The 13,914-nt window shown below is 49.3% G+C and overlaps 1 protein-coding gene across 1 annotated transcript; it reads right to left on the bottom strand.

Moving 5' to 3' along the window:
• Positions 1–2,473: 2,473 nt before the first annotated feature.
• Positions 2,474–5,752, bottom strand: LOC104519697 (zona pellucida sperm-binding protein 3). The gene is made up of 9 exons (XM_010164428.1): positions 5,345–5,752; positions 4,377–4,495; positions 4,191–4,294; positions 3,813–3,990; positions 3,617–3,737; positions 3,419–3,510; positions 3,203–3,348; positions 2,805–2,924; positions 2,474–2,604 (listed from the first exon to the last, which is right to left on the bottom strand). The coding sequence occupies exons 1-9, from the start codon at positions 5,750–5,752 to the stop codon at positions 2,474–2,476; spliced, it is 1,419 nt and encodes a 472-aa protein (XP_010162730.1).
• Between the last annotated feature and the right edge of the window lie 8,162 nt (positions 5,753–13,914).

Here is a 13,914-nt window from a genome sequence, read left to right as displayed (position 1 = left end):
GAAAAAAGTGGCTTTATCAATGAGTGAGGAGCCTCAAAACAGATGGTTGAGAGGACCATGTGTGTGGGACTGCCTGTAAAGGACAACCTCCAGCTCCCACCCTGGGGACAGGGCTAGGTCTTCATTCCCTTGGGAGAAACACCAACAGCCTTTTGGAAGTTTAGCATCACAGCTAAGTGATGGCCACACACTCAGCCTCACAGTGCATATCAAGGTAAAAATTAAGAAAAAACAAAAAAGGAGTTTTACTCTACTGTAGCTCCTTCAGGAAGGAGCTTGTGCATTAAACATGAAAGCCAACAGCCCGATCTGGAAAGATTTCAACCAAAAAAAAAATTAGCTTACCTCATTTTTCCACCTGATTATTTCAGCTCAGTTGCTCAATTCATTGAAAACAGAAATATTAACCCTAAGCACATCACCCCTAGGCTTTCAACCAGAGCTTTCCTGGGGAGAGGGTTCCTCCTCCACACCCTGCAGAGTCCATAGAGCACAAGTGCCAAGTTGATTTCTCCATGTTAGTGAAGGCTCATTTGTAGAGCTGTAGCTGCACTCGGGCTTTGTTGGAGTATGTTTTAAGGAGAATCAGCATCACTAGATTACAACCTAATGGCCAGGGGATTGCAGCCCAAGAGCTTCAGGGCAGAAGTACTGTTTCCAACCTTCAGCTGCCAAATTTAGGTAATGCTTTTAACAGCAGCAGTTTTCAGAAGCTGCTAGCAAAAGCAAAGAACCAAACATCTGAGAACTGGAGCTGCCGGCACTGCTCTGAGCCAACCTTGCTGCTTCACCCCTTTTTAGTCTTTATCCAGAGCCAAGAGCAGCTTCCTTCAGCTCAGAAAAGGCAGCTGGAAGCATCAGGTCTTTGACTTCTCCCAGGATATAGAAAGCAAGAGCGTGAGGCATAAAGTCATTTGGACCAGAAGGATGGAGGAAAGTCAACAGGATTGGGGATTCTCCCTGCAAAGCACATAGAATCATTTTGATTGGAAGAGACCTTCAAGACCATCAAGTCCAACCATACACAAGGGTCACCAGCACTAACCAAGGTAGACTTGCACTTTAAGGACTCCAACCCCATTGTTATGCTCACCCAGCAGCATGAGGTCCTACACTGCATGAAACAAATCAATTCATTCACCTGATGCAATGTAGATGATCTTTATACCAGGTAGAAACCTTAAAGCACATGGACCTTTGGCCATTGGATAAGGAAATCCTGTAGCCTCCAGGTTGGACTGGAGGTGACCATTGCTCCCAGAGTGTCCCCTGAAGCACAGGGCTGCAAGTGGCATGCAGACAGTGGCATGCAAACCACTTTTGCAAAATATTTACATTACTCAAGCTCCTGCGAACTGCAACTGGTGTTAAACTCATCACATTAGGAGTTGAGGCACCAAGAGCTCATACCAAGCTTGAATCCCACCAGGCAGAAGAAACCTCAAGCCTTCAGTAGTCTGAGCCAAGAGGTCAAGATAAGCCTATGATGCATAGGATGGAAAGCCACAGAGCAAGGAAAGCACTTGAAGATAGCTTTAAAGCTGGTCTTATGCTTATTGACTTAAGTGTTATGAGGACTCCTGTGCCCTACAGCACAGCAGGGACAGACTCCCAAAGTCCACCGCAAGAAGAGGTGATAATAATCCAGGCAGACCTACTGACTGAGGGCTTTCAGCCTCTATATTTTAAGAGAGATCTGTTTAGAGTGGGTGGACCAGCAGCTTTCCCTATTTGTCCCCTTTCTCTTGATTACAAAGTCACCAGTTCCACATGCCCATGCCTGCTCTCCATACAACTGAGACCACACCAACTAGAAGCAACACTCATCTTCAGCCCTTGTCTACCTCCAATACCAAGTTTTTCCCAGTTGTCCCAGGAGCAGAAGCCCTACTCAGGCCCAGCACCCATAAAAATCCCAGAGTTAGAGCTGCTGTTGTGTCCTTCAAGGGGCAGTGCCTCCTCACCCAGGCTGCAACAACTTACACCAACAAGCCCTAGACAGAGCTGCTGTCCAAGGAAGAGCAAACAGGACTTCTAGAACCCAGAACTCATTTAGCATCTGTTAACAGCATCAATTCTTCCCTCATTTGCCAGAGGATAGGAGCCATACCTTGTTTGCAGCCAATATCTAGGATTCCTTGATGTCAGGCACTGCATTGCATGCCAAGCATTCAACACCCAGGGAGCCTCACCACCAGTGCTGGGCATTTGGAAAGTCATCCTGCAGAAAGGCATCTTCCATCTTCAAGTGCTGTGGTTTGGGAGATGCTTTCAGTTTGGAACAGTTTTCCATGTTCTGGATCATTGGTGGCTTCCCAAGAGCTTGCAGGAGATGGTTTACCTGAAGGGTGGTTCCTGATCACAGCCCCAACTCCCATCTCATGGGAGCAGACCAAAGGCTGACTGCTGTCCCTCCTCCCCACTGAGGACACAGAGGAGGACAGAAATATTTCTCTTTATTAGGGTTGAGAAGTTACAATGACACTCCAGGAAGACAGCTACATTTTCTGCACCCAAGAAACAGCCCAAGAGCAGTTAAGCTCAGCACAGTGGCTACTGTGAGCATGGTAACTTGGACCAGCATAGGAAGTCCTTGAGCAGCACCTGGAAGAGACAAGAGCCATTTACACATTTAATGGCCTTCTACCACCTGTCAGTGGATGAACTTGCAGGGAGCTTTGGGAAGAAGTCCCCCAGACTGTCTTTTGGTGATTACATTAGAAAGTCTCTGTCCAAGTGGGTAGTTGTGACTAGATCAACCTTCAGCTGACATCTGAAGACACAGTCACAGAAAACTTACATACCATGTGTGGTCTTCCCTGCTGGTGCAAGTCCTCCTGAGGAACTCCATAATCCCTGAGCTGGATCAAGGATTAATAGTGGTCCAACTGAGACTTCAGCCTCTGCTGCCCTTGAGGACCCATCTAGGAAGAGATGGACATGAATTAGTTGACAGGGGAGGTAAGTGCTGCTTAGTCTGGATTTCAGTGCTTACAGAAAGGTGGACCCAGCAAGAGCAGGTTACCTGTAATTTTAAATATAAGGACACAGACACAGTTACAATGCTCAAGGACATTGGAGAGGAGCTTGGTTTGTCCTTAAGGCAAGATGTGTTTGCTAAAGACCTTCCAGCATTTTGGCCATTCCAACCTGGGAGGTCATCCTGCCTTGGGGGGCACATTTTGGACACACAGAGCCCTACCTTGCTTGGAAAGGACATCTCTCTTCAAGCGCCTCCCTGGCCATCTGGCTGGAGGGTTAATTCTCCGGGAGTATCCTCCATATGTTGGACAGCTGCCAGTCTCACAGCAGCTGCAGATGTCTCCAGTACCCTCCACTGGAGCCCAGCTGAAACAGAATTACCTGTAAGCCCCTCTTCTCCAGGCTGTCCCCCTCCCTCTGTACACCAGCTACTCACAGGCTGCTGGCTTTATTGAAGGAACAGGCCTTGTTCAATGGATTTGGCACTTGGTCAGCTGGAGAGACCTTCAGGTGGCAGGTGATGTAGATCTGAAAGGGAAATTAAACCAACATCCAAGGTTAATTAAATTTGTTCATGCAGAACAGCACAGCTTCTGAACATCCTGGAGAAGGAGGAGTAGGAACCACATCTCACCAAGTTTCTGTCATCTCCTGCAAACCTGAATGCATCAACCACGAACTGCAGCGTTTCCTGCCTCGGCCTTGGAGAGATGAAGGCTGAAGCACTGTCATCTGATCTTCCATCCACCAAGCACCTGGACAAGGGTCAGAAGTCAGGGGCATCCCAGCCAGCTACAGCAGTACCACCCAGAGAGCACTGCACCCCTTACCCGCTCAGGTCAATCAAGGCATATTGGGGAGAAGAGCTCCTGTCTGGACTCAGAGTAGCAACACAGTCATCCACAAAGAGCCTTAGAGGTACATGGTGCCCAGAAGCAACATCAGCCTGGAGGTACAGGCTTTCCCCCAGCTGGAAGCCATTGGAGAGTCTCTCAGTGCTCCAGTCATCTGGAAGGTACATTCAAGGTTTCAGGTCCATTTGGAGAAAAGCACATTGCCCTCCCTTGCACATGGTGCCTCTTAACTGAGCAGCAACCCCACATGTCACTTCTGCAAGACTTGATTTTAACCCAGAAGATAACCCTGTTTGGGTTATCAGCATATGGCCAAGAGCTGGCAGGAAATGGGGCTATCAGGTCCATACCCACCATTCATGAGGCGCAGAGAGAACATCAGCCTCTCCTCCACTGACAGGGTTGAGCGGAAGGGAGCCCATGTGGGCTGGATGGCATTGCTGCTCACATTGCCCTTCCTAAATGGAAGATATGTGTTAACAAAGATGCCACCATCACCTCAGATCAATAGAAGCAGAGACAAATCCTCCATGTGCTCACCTGGGATAGTGACACTCAATATGAACCACAGCTGCATTGGTTCTTACAATAACCAAGTTGCCAGAAGGAGTAGGTTTGTAGAACAAACTTATTTTGTAGATCAAGGAGTCTGGGGTCATCTGCAAGGGACATTTTACAGAGCTGATAAGTCAGTAAAACAAACTAGTCAACCAGAAGCTCAGCAGCATCAGATACCCAGCACTGACTATGCTAGGACACACAGGTCCATCAGCTGTAAGGGCACAGTCTGTCCTCCACATTCCCAAACCAGTGCCTACAGGATGCCATGAAGCTTTGTACTGACATGCTAGCACAGGAGAACAAGGGTGCCAGCCCTGCAGGAGGTCTGTCTCAAGGACTTTGATACTCCAGCAAGTACCCACATCAGGTGGGCAGGAGCTGGAGGACAGTAGGCCTGCAGACCTCCTGCCCCTGGGTTAACTGGGGCACACTGGCTCCAGGCAGCCCTTCTCCTCTCCTGCTGAGGAGGTCAGCAAGGTCCCAGCAAGCCCCTTTCCTTAATTCCCCAGTGACAGTCACTGCAGTTTCAGACTATGCCCAGCTCTCCCATGTACTCATACATCCAGTTGCACCCATCTGAATCATAAAACTACCACAAGCCTTGCTCACTGTTGAGCATGCACCTCATCTAGGGCTTGAGGATGGTACCCATACTCCAAAAATTAGCTCTACTGTGGGTATACCACCCCTCACTGGAGGGCTGCTGCAACCAGATGAGTCCCTCCTCACCCCAAACCCCAGCATCACCTTGACCAGGTCATTTCTAGGACCAAGACCCTTGCTAGCATGAATTAGACAGCAGGTCAGCACGTTGCTCTCCAGCAGTTAAGCTGTCCACAATGATTCCCATTTACCCACCCAACACTGGTCCAAGTCCAGAAAAGTTTCATTATCAGTGCAGCGTTACCAGGGATGGAGCAGCCCCTCACCCTGGTGTCCCACCTCACCTGCAAGGTGCTGCCACACTCATGCAATCCAGTCACAAAGGTCACTGTGGTCTCAGCAGCACTCTGGGCCACAGGTGGGCAAGCGGCCGAGCCCAGAGTCAGCTCTGCAGCCCTGACCAAGCGCCCTGTGCCAAAGAGGTCCCTGTGGACCTTGACCACCACCTGAGCTTCCCAGCACTGCACAGCTACAGGGTGCAGCGGGGCAGCAGCCTGGAGCTGGGAGACATCCACCCATGCCCAAGGAGAGGGCTGGGAGAAGGAAGGCACACGGGGCCTGCTCCAAGCAGAGTCCCCCCGGACCCTCAAGACCCCAGAGTCCCTTTGAGGGAAACCCCAGGGTCTGTAAGATGCTGCTTCAGCCAGCACCCAGCATAAAAGAGCAACACCCAGACTGCCTCCAGATCCCATCCTGACCCCAGAAAAAACAGCTCATGAAGGAGATGCTGCTCAGGAGCCTTTTATACCAGCACTCCCAGCAGCCCAGCCCAGATGCGGAACACCTGGAGGCTGCAGGCATGGCCAGGAGAAGCTCAGGACAATAGGATCCAGCTGGGACCATCCCTCCCTCTCGAAGCATGGAGGGTGATTTCCCTGGGAGTTGCCCCAGAGCAGTTTGTCCCATGTTCCTCTGTCTTGCTTGTTTGGGTTGGCATCAGCCACTGCCACCTCTCTGGCCAACTGGCCACAAACCCTCTACTCTTGTCCCCTGTACCTGTGTCCATGGCCTTCTCACAAAATGAGACAGAGTCAATTTTGGTCACCAACATGGCAAGGGCTTGGTCAGATTCCCACAAGCATTTCACCCCTGGTCTCCACCACAGCATCAGCAATTTCCCAAAAGCCAGGTCCTGGAGCACAACTCGAGGTGGCACATTAAGAAATGGAGAGGACTTCAATTGCAAAATCCACCTGGGCTCTGGCCCATGTGTGTTGGCAATCTGTCCGTGCTCGATTTCATGGGTATCTGCATTGGGTAATGGTATATAGAGTAATGAAGGCATCATAACCAGCTTATTTGCATAGAAAGCAGAGGTGCAAAAGCTGATCTTCCCATAATAGCAGCTGATAAGTGAATGGCAGGCATAATCAAGAGATTAATTGGCCCTCGTGTGTTAATTATGCTAATTGGCACAGCTGCTCATGCGTACAGTACGGTGACTAACGGCTCTACATCACTGAGCTGGATGAAGAGGTTGGGGTTACTCAAAGCTGCTTGCCATGGTGGCAGAGCCTGGTTAGTGGGCTGCCCTTGACATGGGGGTGATGCCCTGCACACATCTCATCTCCAACGGTGTGGCTGAACAAGCCAGGAGGGTCTTTTAGCCTGAGTGGTTGTATTTGTGGTTTGTTTCTAATGATGCTTTCCTTGAGTGTCCGGGGAAATGGGATTTGCTGCCTGAAACATCTTCCTCCTGGTCTGCTAGGATCTGCGGGATGGGTTTGGGGGTGGGGTGACCTGTACCTGATACACTTTTAGGGGGGACTGCAGCGATGAGCTGGATGAGCAAAGCTCCCACCAAGACCAAGGGGATCCACCCAAATTCCTGGTGGGATCCCCTTCCCTTGCTCACCTATGCATTAGGCATTGACTGCGGTCTCCCTGAAGCACGAATAATGCCAGACACACACACGCCATCCTTTCCTGGCATGATCCCCATGTCCCAGCCTTGCCCTTGATATTTTGATGAGTGATGAATAAATGATACAACAAGAAAAATCTCTTCAGAAGCTCAAGTCTTCTTTATTAATTCAGCAAGCAGTGGGTCATCTCCAAACCCAGCTCATCCCTGTGTTACGTTGGTGTCTTTATGTCACAAGCTGTGTTTCCCTGGGGGATACTCCTGCAGCCAAAGGCATCCAGGAGGATGGGAGTTGATGTGATGCTTGGATGACCCCCATCACCCAGCACATCAGCAGGACACAGCATCAAAGGACTATGAGGTTGATTCACGCAACTTCTTGCAAACCATCTCAATGAGGGACTGGGTTTTCATAGATGGGTGCCTGCACCCCATGCACCTTTGCTCCTGCTCCAAAGGGAGAGGTGCAGCTCACCTAGAAACACAAGGAGCCACGTACAGCCCGAGCCCTGTGTCTCATGGTTAACACAGCCCAAAATTTCTCTGCTCAAAGGTGTATTTCTCACACCTTGCAATAGATCCAGCCAATGGTTGGCAGGTCAAAGTTGGGTGGTGGGAAATAAATTCAGGCATCTGGGATGAAACAGGGATGGGAGATTCACTTAAAAGCCTGAACCTGTTGGGTGAGGAACAACTTTTATTTTTGTTTGGATGCAAAAAGAGATCAAGATGCAGCAAAACAAAACCCCATCCACCACCTCCCAGCTCTCGAGGTGCAGCTCATTCCATGTCCATCACTGTAATTAATAGCTCTGAAGGAATAGCCCTTTCTATCTGCAAAGTCCTCTGACTATAGATTTTCTTTGGGAATGAAGGACACTGAGGGATATCTCCTTTTTGCCGCAGTGGCCTGTCCTTCCCTGAGCTAACAGAAGCTCGAGGTCTTTACTTGAGCCCCTGCTAGAAGGGGAAAGCAAACGGCTGCGTATGCCCCATCCACACTCCTTGGAAAGCCTTTGGTTGAGCCGGACGAGTCCCACGGTGGAAGTCTTTGATCCATGCCATAGGAAGCAATATCACATCCCCCTCTTGGGATGGGTCTCCTCCTGAATTTTTCATTTTTATACACAACTTCACCACCTGAGATGAGAAAAATCATTTCTCTGTCAAGCATGGAAAAGAATTGCGCCATCAGTGCTTTTTTTCTAGATGGCTCATCCATTTATTTACCGGGGTGCTTTTTCACTGGAGTGTTAAATACTGTATTAATAGAGGAATTGAAGACTTTTCTGGCACTGTTGAAGCAACATCTCCTTACCTGAGACACCACATGCTTCTCTAAGGCTCATTAAGCAACACCAACCTCTCTTTGCTGGTCCCTGAGAAAACAATGCTATTACTGAATCTGTGGCGCATCAGATCAGATCCTGCTTGCAAAAGCATTGCCAGGGGGAGTTTGTCTCACCCACCATGAGTAATGAAGATAAAATGACATCAAAATTATAAAGTGACATTGAAATGTCACCTCAATTCCCTCATCCCCATGCCATGCGTTGGCTGTGCATCCCAAAGAGAAATGAACCCTGTTTGGCTAGCGCAAAAACAGAGGGGAATTGGAGTTTGAAAATTGTATCGTTCATTAATTTTCCTGACTGGAGACAACTTTTTAATGCCAGGTAGGGGGGTTTTAAGCAACATCACCTTTTCGTTTCCAATCTCTCTTAAACGACTTCTGAGTCACAGCGATAAATACTTCCTGTGCTTCTTTTCTGCTTCAGGTCCCTTCTAACTGCCGATGGATAAATTGCTCGAGTTCCCCGGGATAAATCATGCAGGATAGCCAAATCTGTAATTAAAATGTCTCTCAACTCCTCCATTAACTCTGACTTAGTGGGACCAGATGTATCGTGGCTGCGGGGAAATAACCCACTTGGGATTGGGCTCTGAAAAATGGGTCCCAGGAGGGAGATATCAGCTTTGGAAGTGTTGACTCGACGTGATTCCTTTGGGAATAACACATCACTCTTCATCTCCCATCAAAAGGACTTGGATAACAGGATTGATGGCACAAATAGAGAGTTTTTCAAGGCCTTTTTTTGTAAAAAAGGAGCTTTTGACGTGTACCAGCACTTTGCATTGGCTCCAACTTGCCCTTGAGAAGCAAATTCCCTGAGCAGAGCTGGTGCAGAACTGGACAGTTTCTCCATCCCAGTTGTTGTACTGGGAGGAAACATACAGGAAACTTAATAAAAACTGGTCATACACAACAAATCCTGGATTTTTAGACCAATTGAAATTTTTTTTTTTTTTTTTTGGGATATTGCTTCCCAGGAAAAGCTAAAAGCAGAGGTAGAAAGTGATCTTTAAAACTCCTTCTCCCTAAGACAAGCTCCAGTCTGGGCTCACAGCTCTGGCCACAGGGCTTTGCTCCTCACCTTCATCAACTGAGCAGTCAGAAGATCCAGCCCTGGGGCTGTTTTGGGGATCTTCTTTCCCTGGGAAAGTCAAATATGATGTTTTCAGCAGCCTTAAAAGCAGAAAGCAGCTCAGCTAGGTTGCTCTGAACTTTCCAGGTGAATTTAGGTCTGGTTTGGCAATTTTGGGGCCAAAAATTGAGTATTTGGCGGCAGTGTAGGATCCTGCTTGTCATGCTACAGAAACAATAGAATACGGTGCTTCTTGCAAAACCTTAATTTCTGGAAAACAACACTGACTCACATTGCAGGGCAAGGGCACCCATGGGTGCTGGGCAGCTCTTGGGTCCAACCCATCTCACAGGCTTTCCAGAACATCCCCATTGCCTGCAGGGACATTGCCCCATCCATGAGCAGGACAAGGGGACAACAGGGACAGGCAGCACTGCCACTCTGGCACCACAGAGCCATCATCCCATCCCATCCCATCCCATCCCATCCCATCCCATCCCATCCCATCCCATCCTCCACCCTCCAGCCCCCAGCTCAGCATCTCTACCCTCCCTCCATAAGTAAGTCAATAGGAGAAGCAGGAGCTCTTTATTTATTATTGATGGGAAGAATCAAGCCGCCATCAATCAGTGCTGGGAAGAGACTCACCCCAGCACTTTCTGAAATAATCTGCTAAATGTGATATTTTTTTTCTTTTTTTTTTTTACCCATTGAGGGTGTTTGGATGAACTCACAGCCTTGCCTGCTCCCAAGGGGGATGAGAGCAAACATGAGTGAGCTCCAGCAGCTGAGCTGCTGCCAGCTCTGTGCTGGGTCCTTCACGCTCTGCATCCTTATTAAATCCCACTTTCCTGACTGCCAGGTTCTCCGTTATCCAGGAGCAGGTGGAGAAGGATGTTGGGGCTTTTGGGGAATGGAAAAATCCCCACAGAACCTCATCCTTACCTGGGTGTCATCCACAGTATCCATAAACCAGCATGTTGGATTAAGGAGACCTTGAAGAAGATGGATGGTTTCCTCCCCCAAAAAGACCCATCACCTGGACAGCCCTAAATGCAGGATGGCACTTGGGGATAAGGGGGACACCTAAGCTCCTCCTGAGGTGCTTTATCCCATGCTAAAACACAGCGCACCCTCCTGGGGACAGCAGTGAGTGGCTCAGCCCTGAGCAGAAGCTCACAGTTTGGGATGGCTCATCACCCTGAGCCACCTAAGCAATATTTTCCCTGGGTGGTCACAGCTTAATTATTATTTTCTCACTCGCCACCCTCAAAATCTCCCTTCCCTGCATGGCCCAGGCTGCATTTTACCAAAAAAACCCTCAAAATCTCCCTTCCCTGCATGGCCCAGGCTACATTTTACCAAAAAACCCCCCAAATTTGGACAAAGACATGCCCAGCTGGAGGAGACATCCCCAGGGATGCTGGCACCATCTCAGGACCTTTACAGATGTCTTGCATGTGGGGACGACTCATCCCACCACCCACCAAGGAAGTGGGTTAGTGGCTTCATTCCCCAAGTCCGGCATCTGGGTGCTAAATAGTATTAATGGTACCTCTTGGCACCTTGTTAAAAATTGCACCGGTACTTAATTCAGGCCATAGATCAAAGCCCCAAAATGAAATCTCCATCCATCCCATCCCTAATCCCAGTTTGATACCAGCATGCTTCCCCTTGTCTTGCTTTTAGAAATCTTCATCTATTGAAATGCAGAGCCTGGCTTTACGCTTGGGGAAGGACAGCTAAAAATAATCCTTCTCAGGTGATTTAGGAAGGTCCCTTCCCCATCAGATCCTGCTCGCATCCCATTGATATTAACCAGCCCAAATTTCAGAGCAATCTCAGACAGATGACAATGTCCCTTCGGGATTTTGCTCTTCAAGGTATTAAAATAAAGAGGAGGGATGAGGACAGCATCTTTCCATTGCTGGAGTGGTTTTCTCCCTGTGCCGGGTGATGGATGAGGGTGGCACAGTGCGAGATGCCACAGTGGCAGCAGGGGACTGAGGGACAACCAGGGCCAGGCTGAAAGTGGGACATAAAGATTTCACTCTGGGAATTTAAATATTTAAACTAATTATGACTAAAGCTGCTTCCCAGAGACCACGCTGAGACCGGAAAGCATTGTCCAAAACAACCTCCAAATTTATTTGTCAAGGCACAAAAATCCCCTTCAGATTTTGGATTTAAAATAATGACAAAAACCAGCAGAAGAACCATCAAAGAGACACAGCAGGGACTTCACCCACCAGAGTGGGACCAGGGACAGGCCACCCTGTTCACCCCAGTGTCCCCATGCACCCTGCAGGTTCCCAGCAGCAGAGGGAGGACCCCCAGGACACGCACAGGGGAAAAAAACCCTGATCCCATAGAAAACACAAAAGCTTGACCCCACACACCAGCCAGGTTAATCCCCACCAGTGCTTTAGCCCCCAAAGCATTGGCTTTGTCACCATGGGGAAGACAGGGGGGGCTTCACTTGGCCGGCAGGTTCCCCCCCCCAATCCCTCCCTTTCATCCCACCTCCAAAAATCCTCTGGGTTAATTAGAGGCAGGGGATAACCATCCTGATGGGATTTTGCATTTAAGGCAAATATAAAAGTCCAGTGGGAACCACAGTGACACAATGTGAAAAAATAATTGTCCCCATATGTCCCTGGGGCAGTGAATCCATCAGAGCAGAGAGCACCAACTCTGTCCCCACGTGCCTGGGGGTCCCGCAGGTCCCATCCATCTTCCCAGAGCCTCCAGGGCTCCATCAGTCATTCCCAGGGACATCACTGAGCCCCTCACCCCTCCCGAAGCCTCTGGGCTTGGAATGGGCACCAAAATTTGCTGTGGAAGGCCCCTGGAAGGCGGCTGGCTCAGCTGTATCCATGTGGGAGTGGGCACAGAGGGTGCTGAGGGGGAACGATCAACCCTGGTCATTCTCAGCCCCATGTCAGGACGGACAGATGGACAAGGAGGAGCTTCCACTCCATGGCACATCCTTGGGAAGGATGCACAGGTCTTCAGGGCTCACCAAGGATAAAGAGAGGCAGCCTCTCTCCAGCCCCAGGGTGCCCCAAAGACGTGGCTGGGGAAGCAGGAAGGTGATGGGACATGGGACAAGAGGTGGCAGCAGGTCTGTGCCCTCCCCAGATGACCTGGACTCATTCCCAGTGAGGACGTCTCGGCTGGTCCAGGGCACAGGGCACAGGGCACTGCCTGGGGGTGTCCCAGCTCTTGTCAATCAATTTCTTGCTCGGTGTCTGGGGAGGAAGAAAAAAAAAAAGTCTAAATAAAAATTGATACGGACATTTAAAAAAAGAAGAAGAATTGACAGGTTCAAATTAATGAGTTAATTTGGTCACAGGCAGCTCTGGACTCTCCTTGCCCTGGAAAACTGGGATCCCCACTCCCAGGGCTGATGCCAGTCTCAGGTAAACACAACCAGGCACATGTAGGTGTGTTTTTATCCCTCCATCCATCCTCCTGCCTAGAAACGCACCCCACAGCCAACAAAACCTGGGAGATGTTATTATTCAACCTTCACTTCTGCTGAAAAAGCAGTCGAGGAGCAAGTGGGGGATGTCTTGCACATGGGGTTAAGCAAAGAGGCCGCATCAGGGATGAAAAACTAAGGGGCTGGGAAGCTGAGCGTGGTCTGCGGCAGTTTGTGAGGGGGAGATAAGGGCAGGGAAAAGGAAAAAAAAATAGGAAAAGCAGAGTCAGTTGATGCTTCGCTAAAAGTGTGAAGGGGAAGGGGGGGAAAGGCTTTTATAAATCTATTGGGGTAGGGGGGAAAATGGCATTAGAAAAAAACCAGGGTTGTTAATAAAAGAGGAAAGGAGGGATAAATTAGCAGCAATACACCAGCAGCAGAAGACAAGCCTCTGCCTTTAATAAGAAAGGAAATAAATTAAAAGATTGAGATCTTGGGAGAAGGATGAGTCGGGGAAGAGCGAGGCTCACCAGGCATGGAAAGTGCTGGAACCCGTCACTGGGCTGGGATGGGTGATGGGCTGTTGGCAACATCGAGCTGGGAGTTTGAGAAAAAGATACTGACAGGCAAAAAAACAGGATCTGGGACTTCAATTTGCACAAATTTCCACCTGAATCTCAGCACCAGGCTGCTGCTGCTGGGCAATTCTGCACGGGGAGGGATGAAGCTCACACCCCCCTCTCCACTAGGTGAGGCTGGACCCCAGCGATTCCCCTCCTCTTTGTAAACCCACAGCAACACTCAAAAAAAGATGCAAATTCCTCACAATGAGCCGGGTTGGTGGCGGGAGGATTTCTCATTTTCTCAGTGTCGAGCTGGTCAAGAAAATGAAGGATAAGAGAAGAAACACCACATGGGAGCTGCTGGCCATGTTGCTGTGTCACTAGTGGGAGATGTAAGTGGTGGCCAGAGTAAGCGCAGCCCAAAGTAGAGTGGAAAAGTGCTGGGAAATAATTGATCTGGGGAAATTTGATTGAAAACAGGGGAAGGGGACAGCAAGGAAGGGGACAGCAAGGAAGGGGAAAGCAAGGAAGGGGAAAGCAAGGAAGGGGAAAGCAAGGAAGGGGAAAGCAAGGAAGG

This window comes from Antrostomus carolinensis, unplaced genomic scaffold (assembly GCF_000700745.2).
Source record: "Antrostomus carolinensis isolate BGI_N321 unplaced genomic scaffold, ASM70074v2 scaffold8543, whole genome shotgun sequence".
NCBI lineage: Eukaryota > Metazoa > Chordata > Aves > Caprimulgiformes > Caprimulgidae > Antrostomus > Antrostomus carolinensis.
Note: the sequence above shows the minus strand (reverse complement) of the source record. Positions and strands in the feature narration are given on the sequence as shown.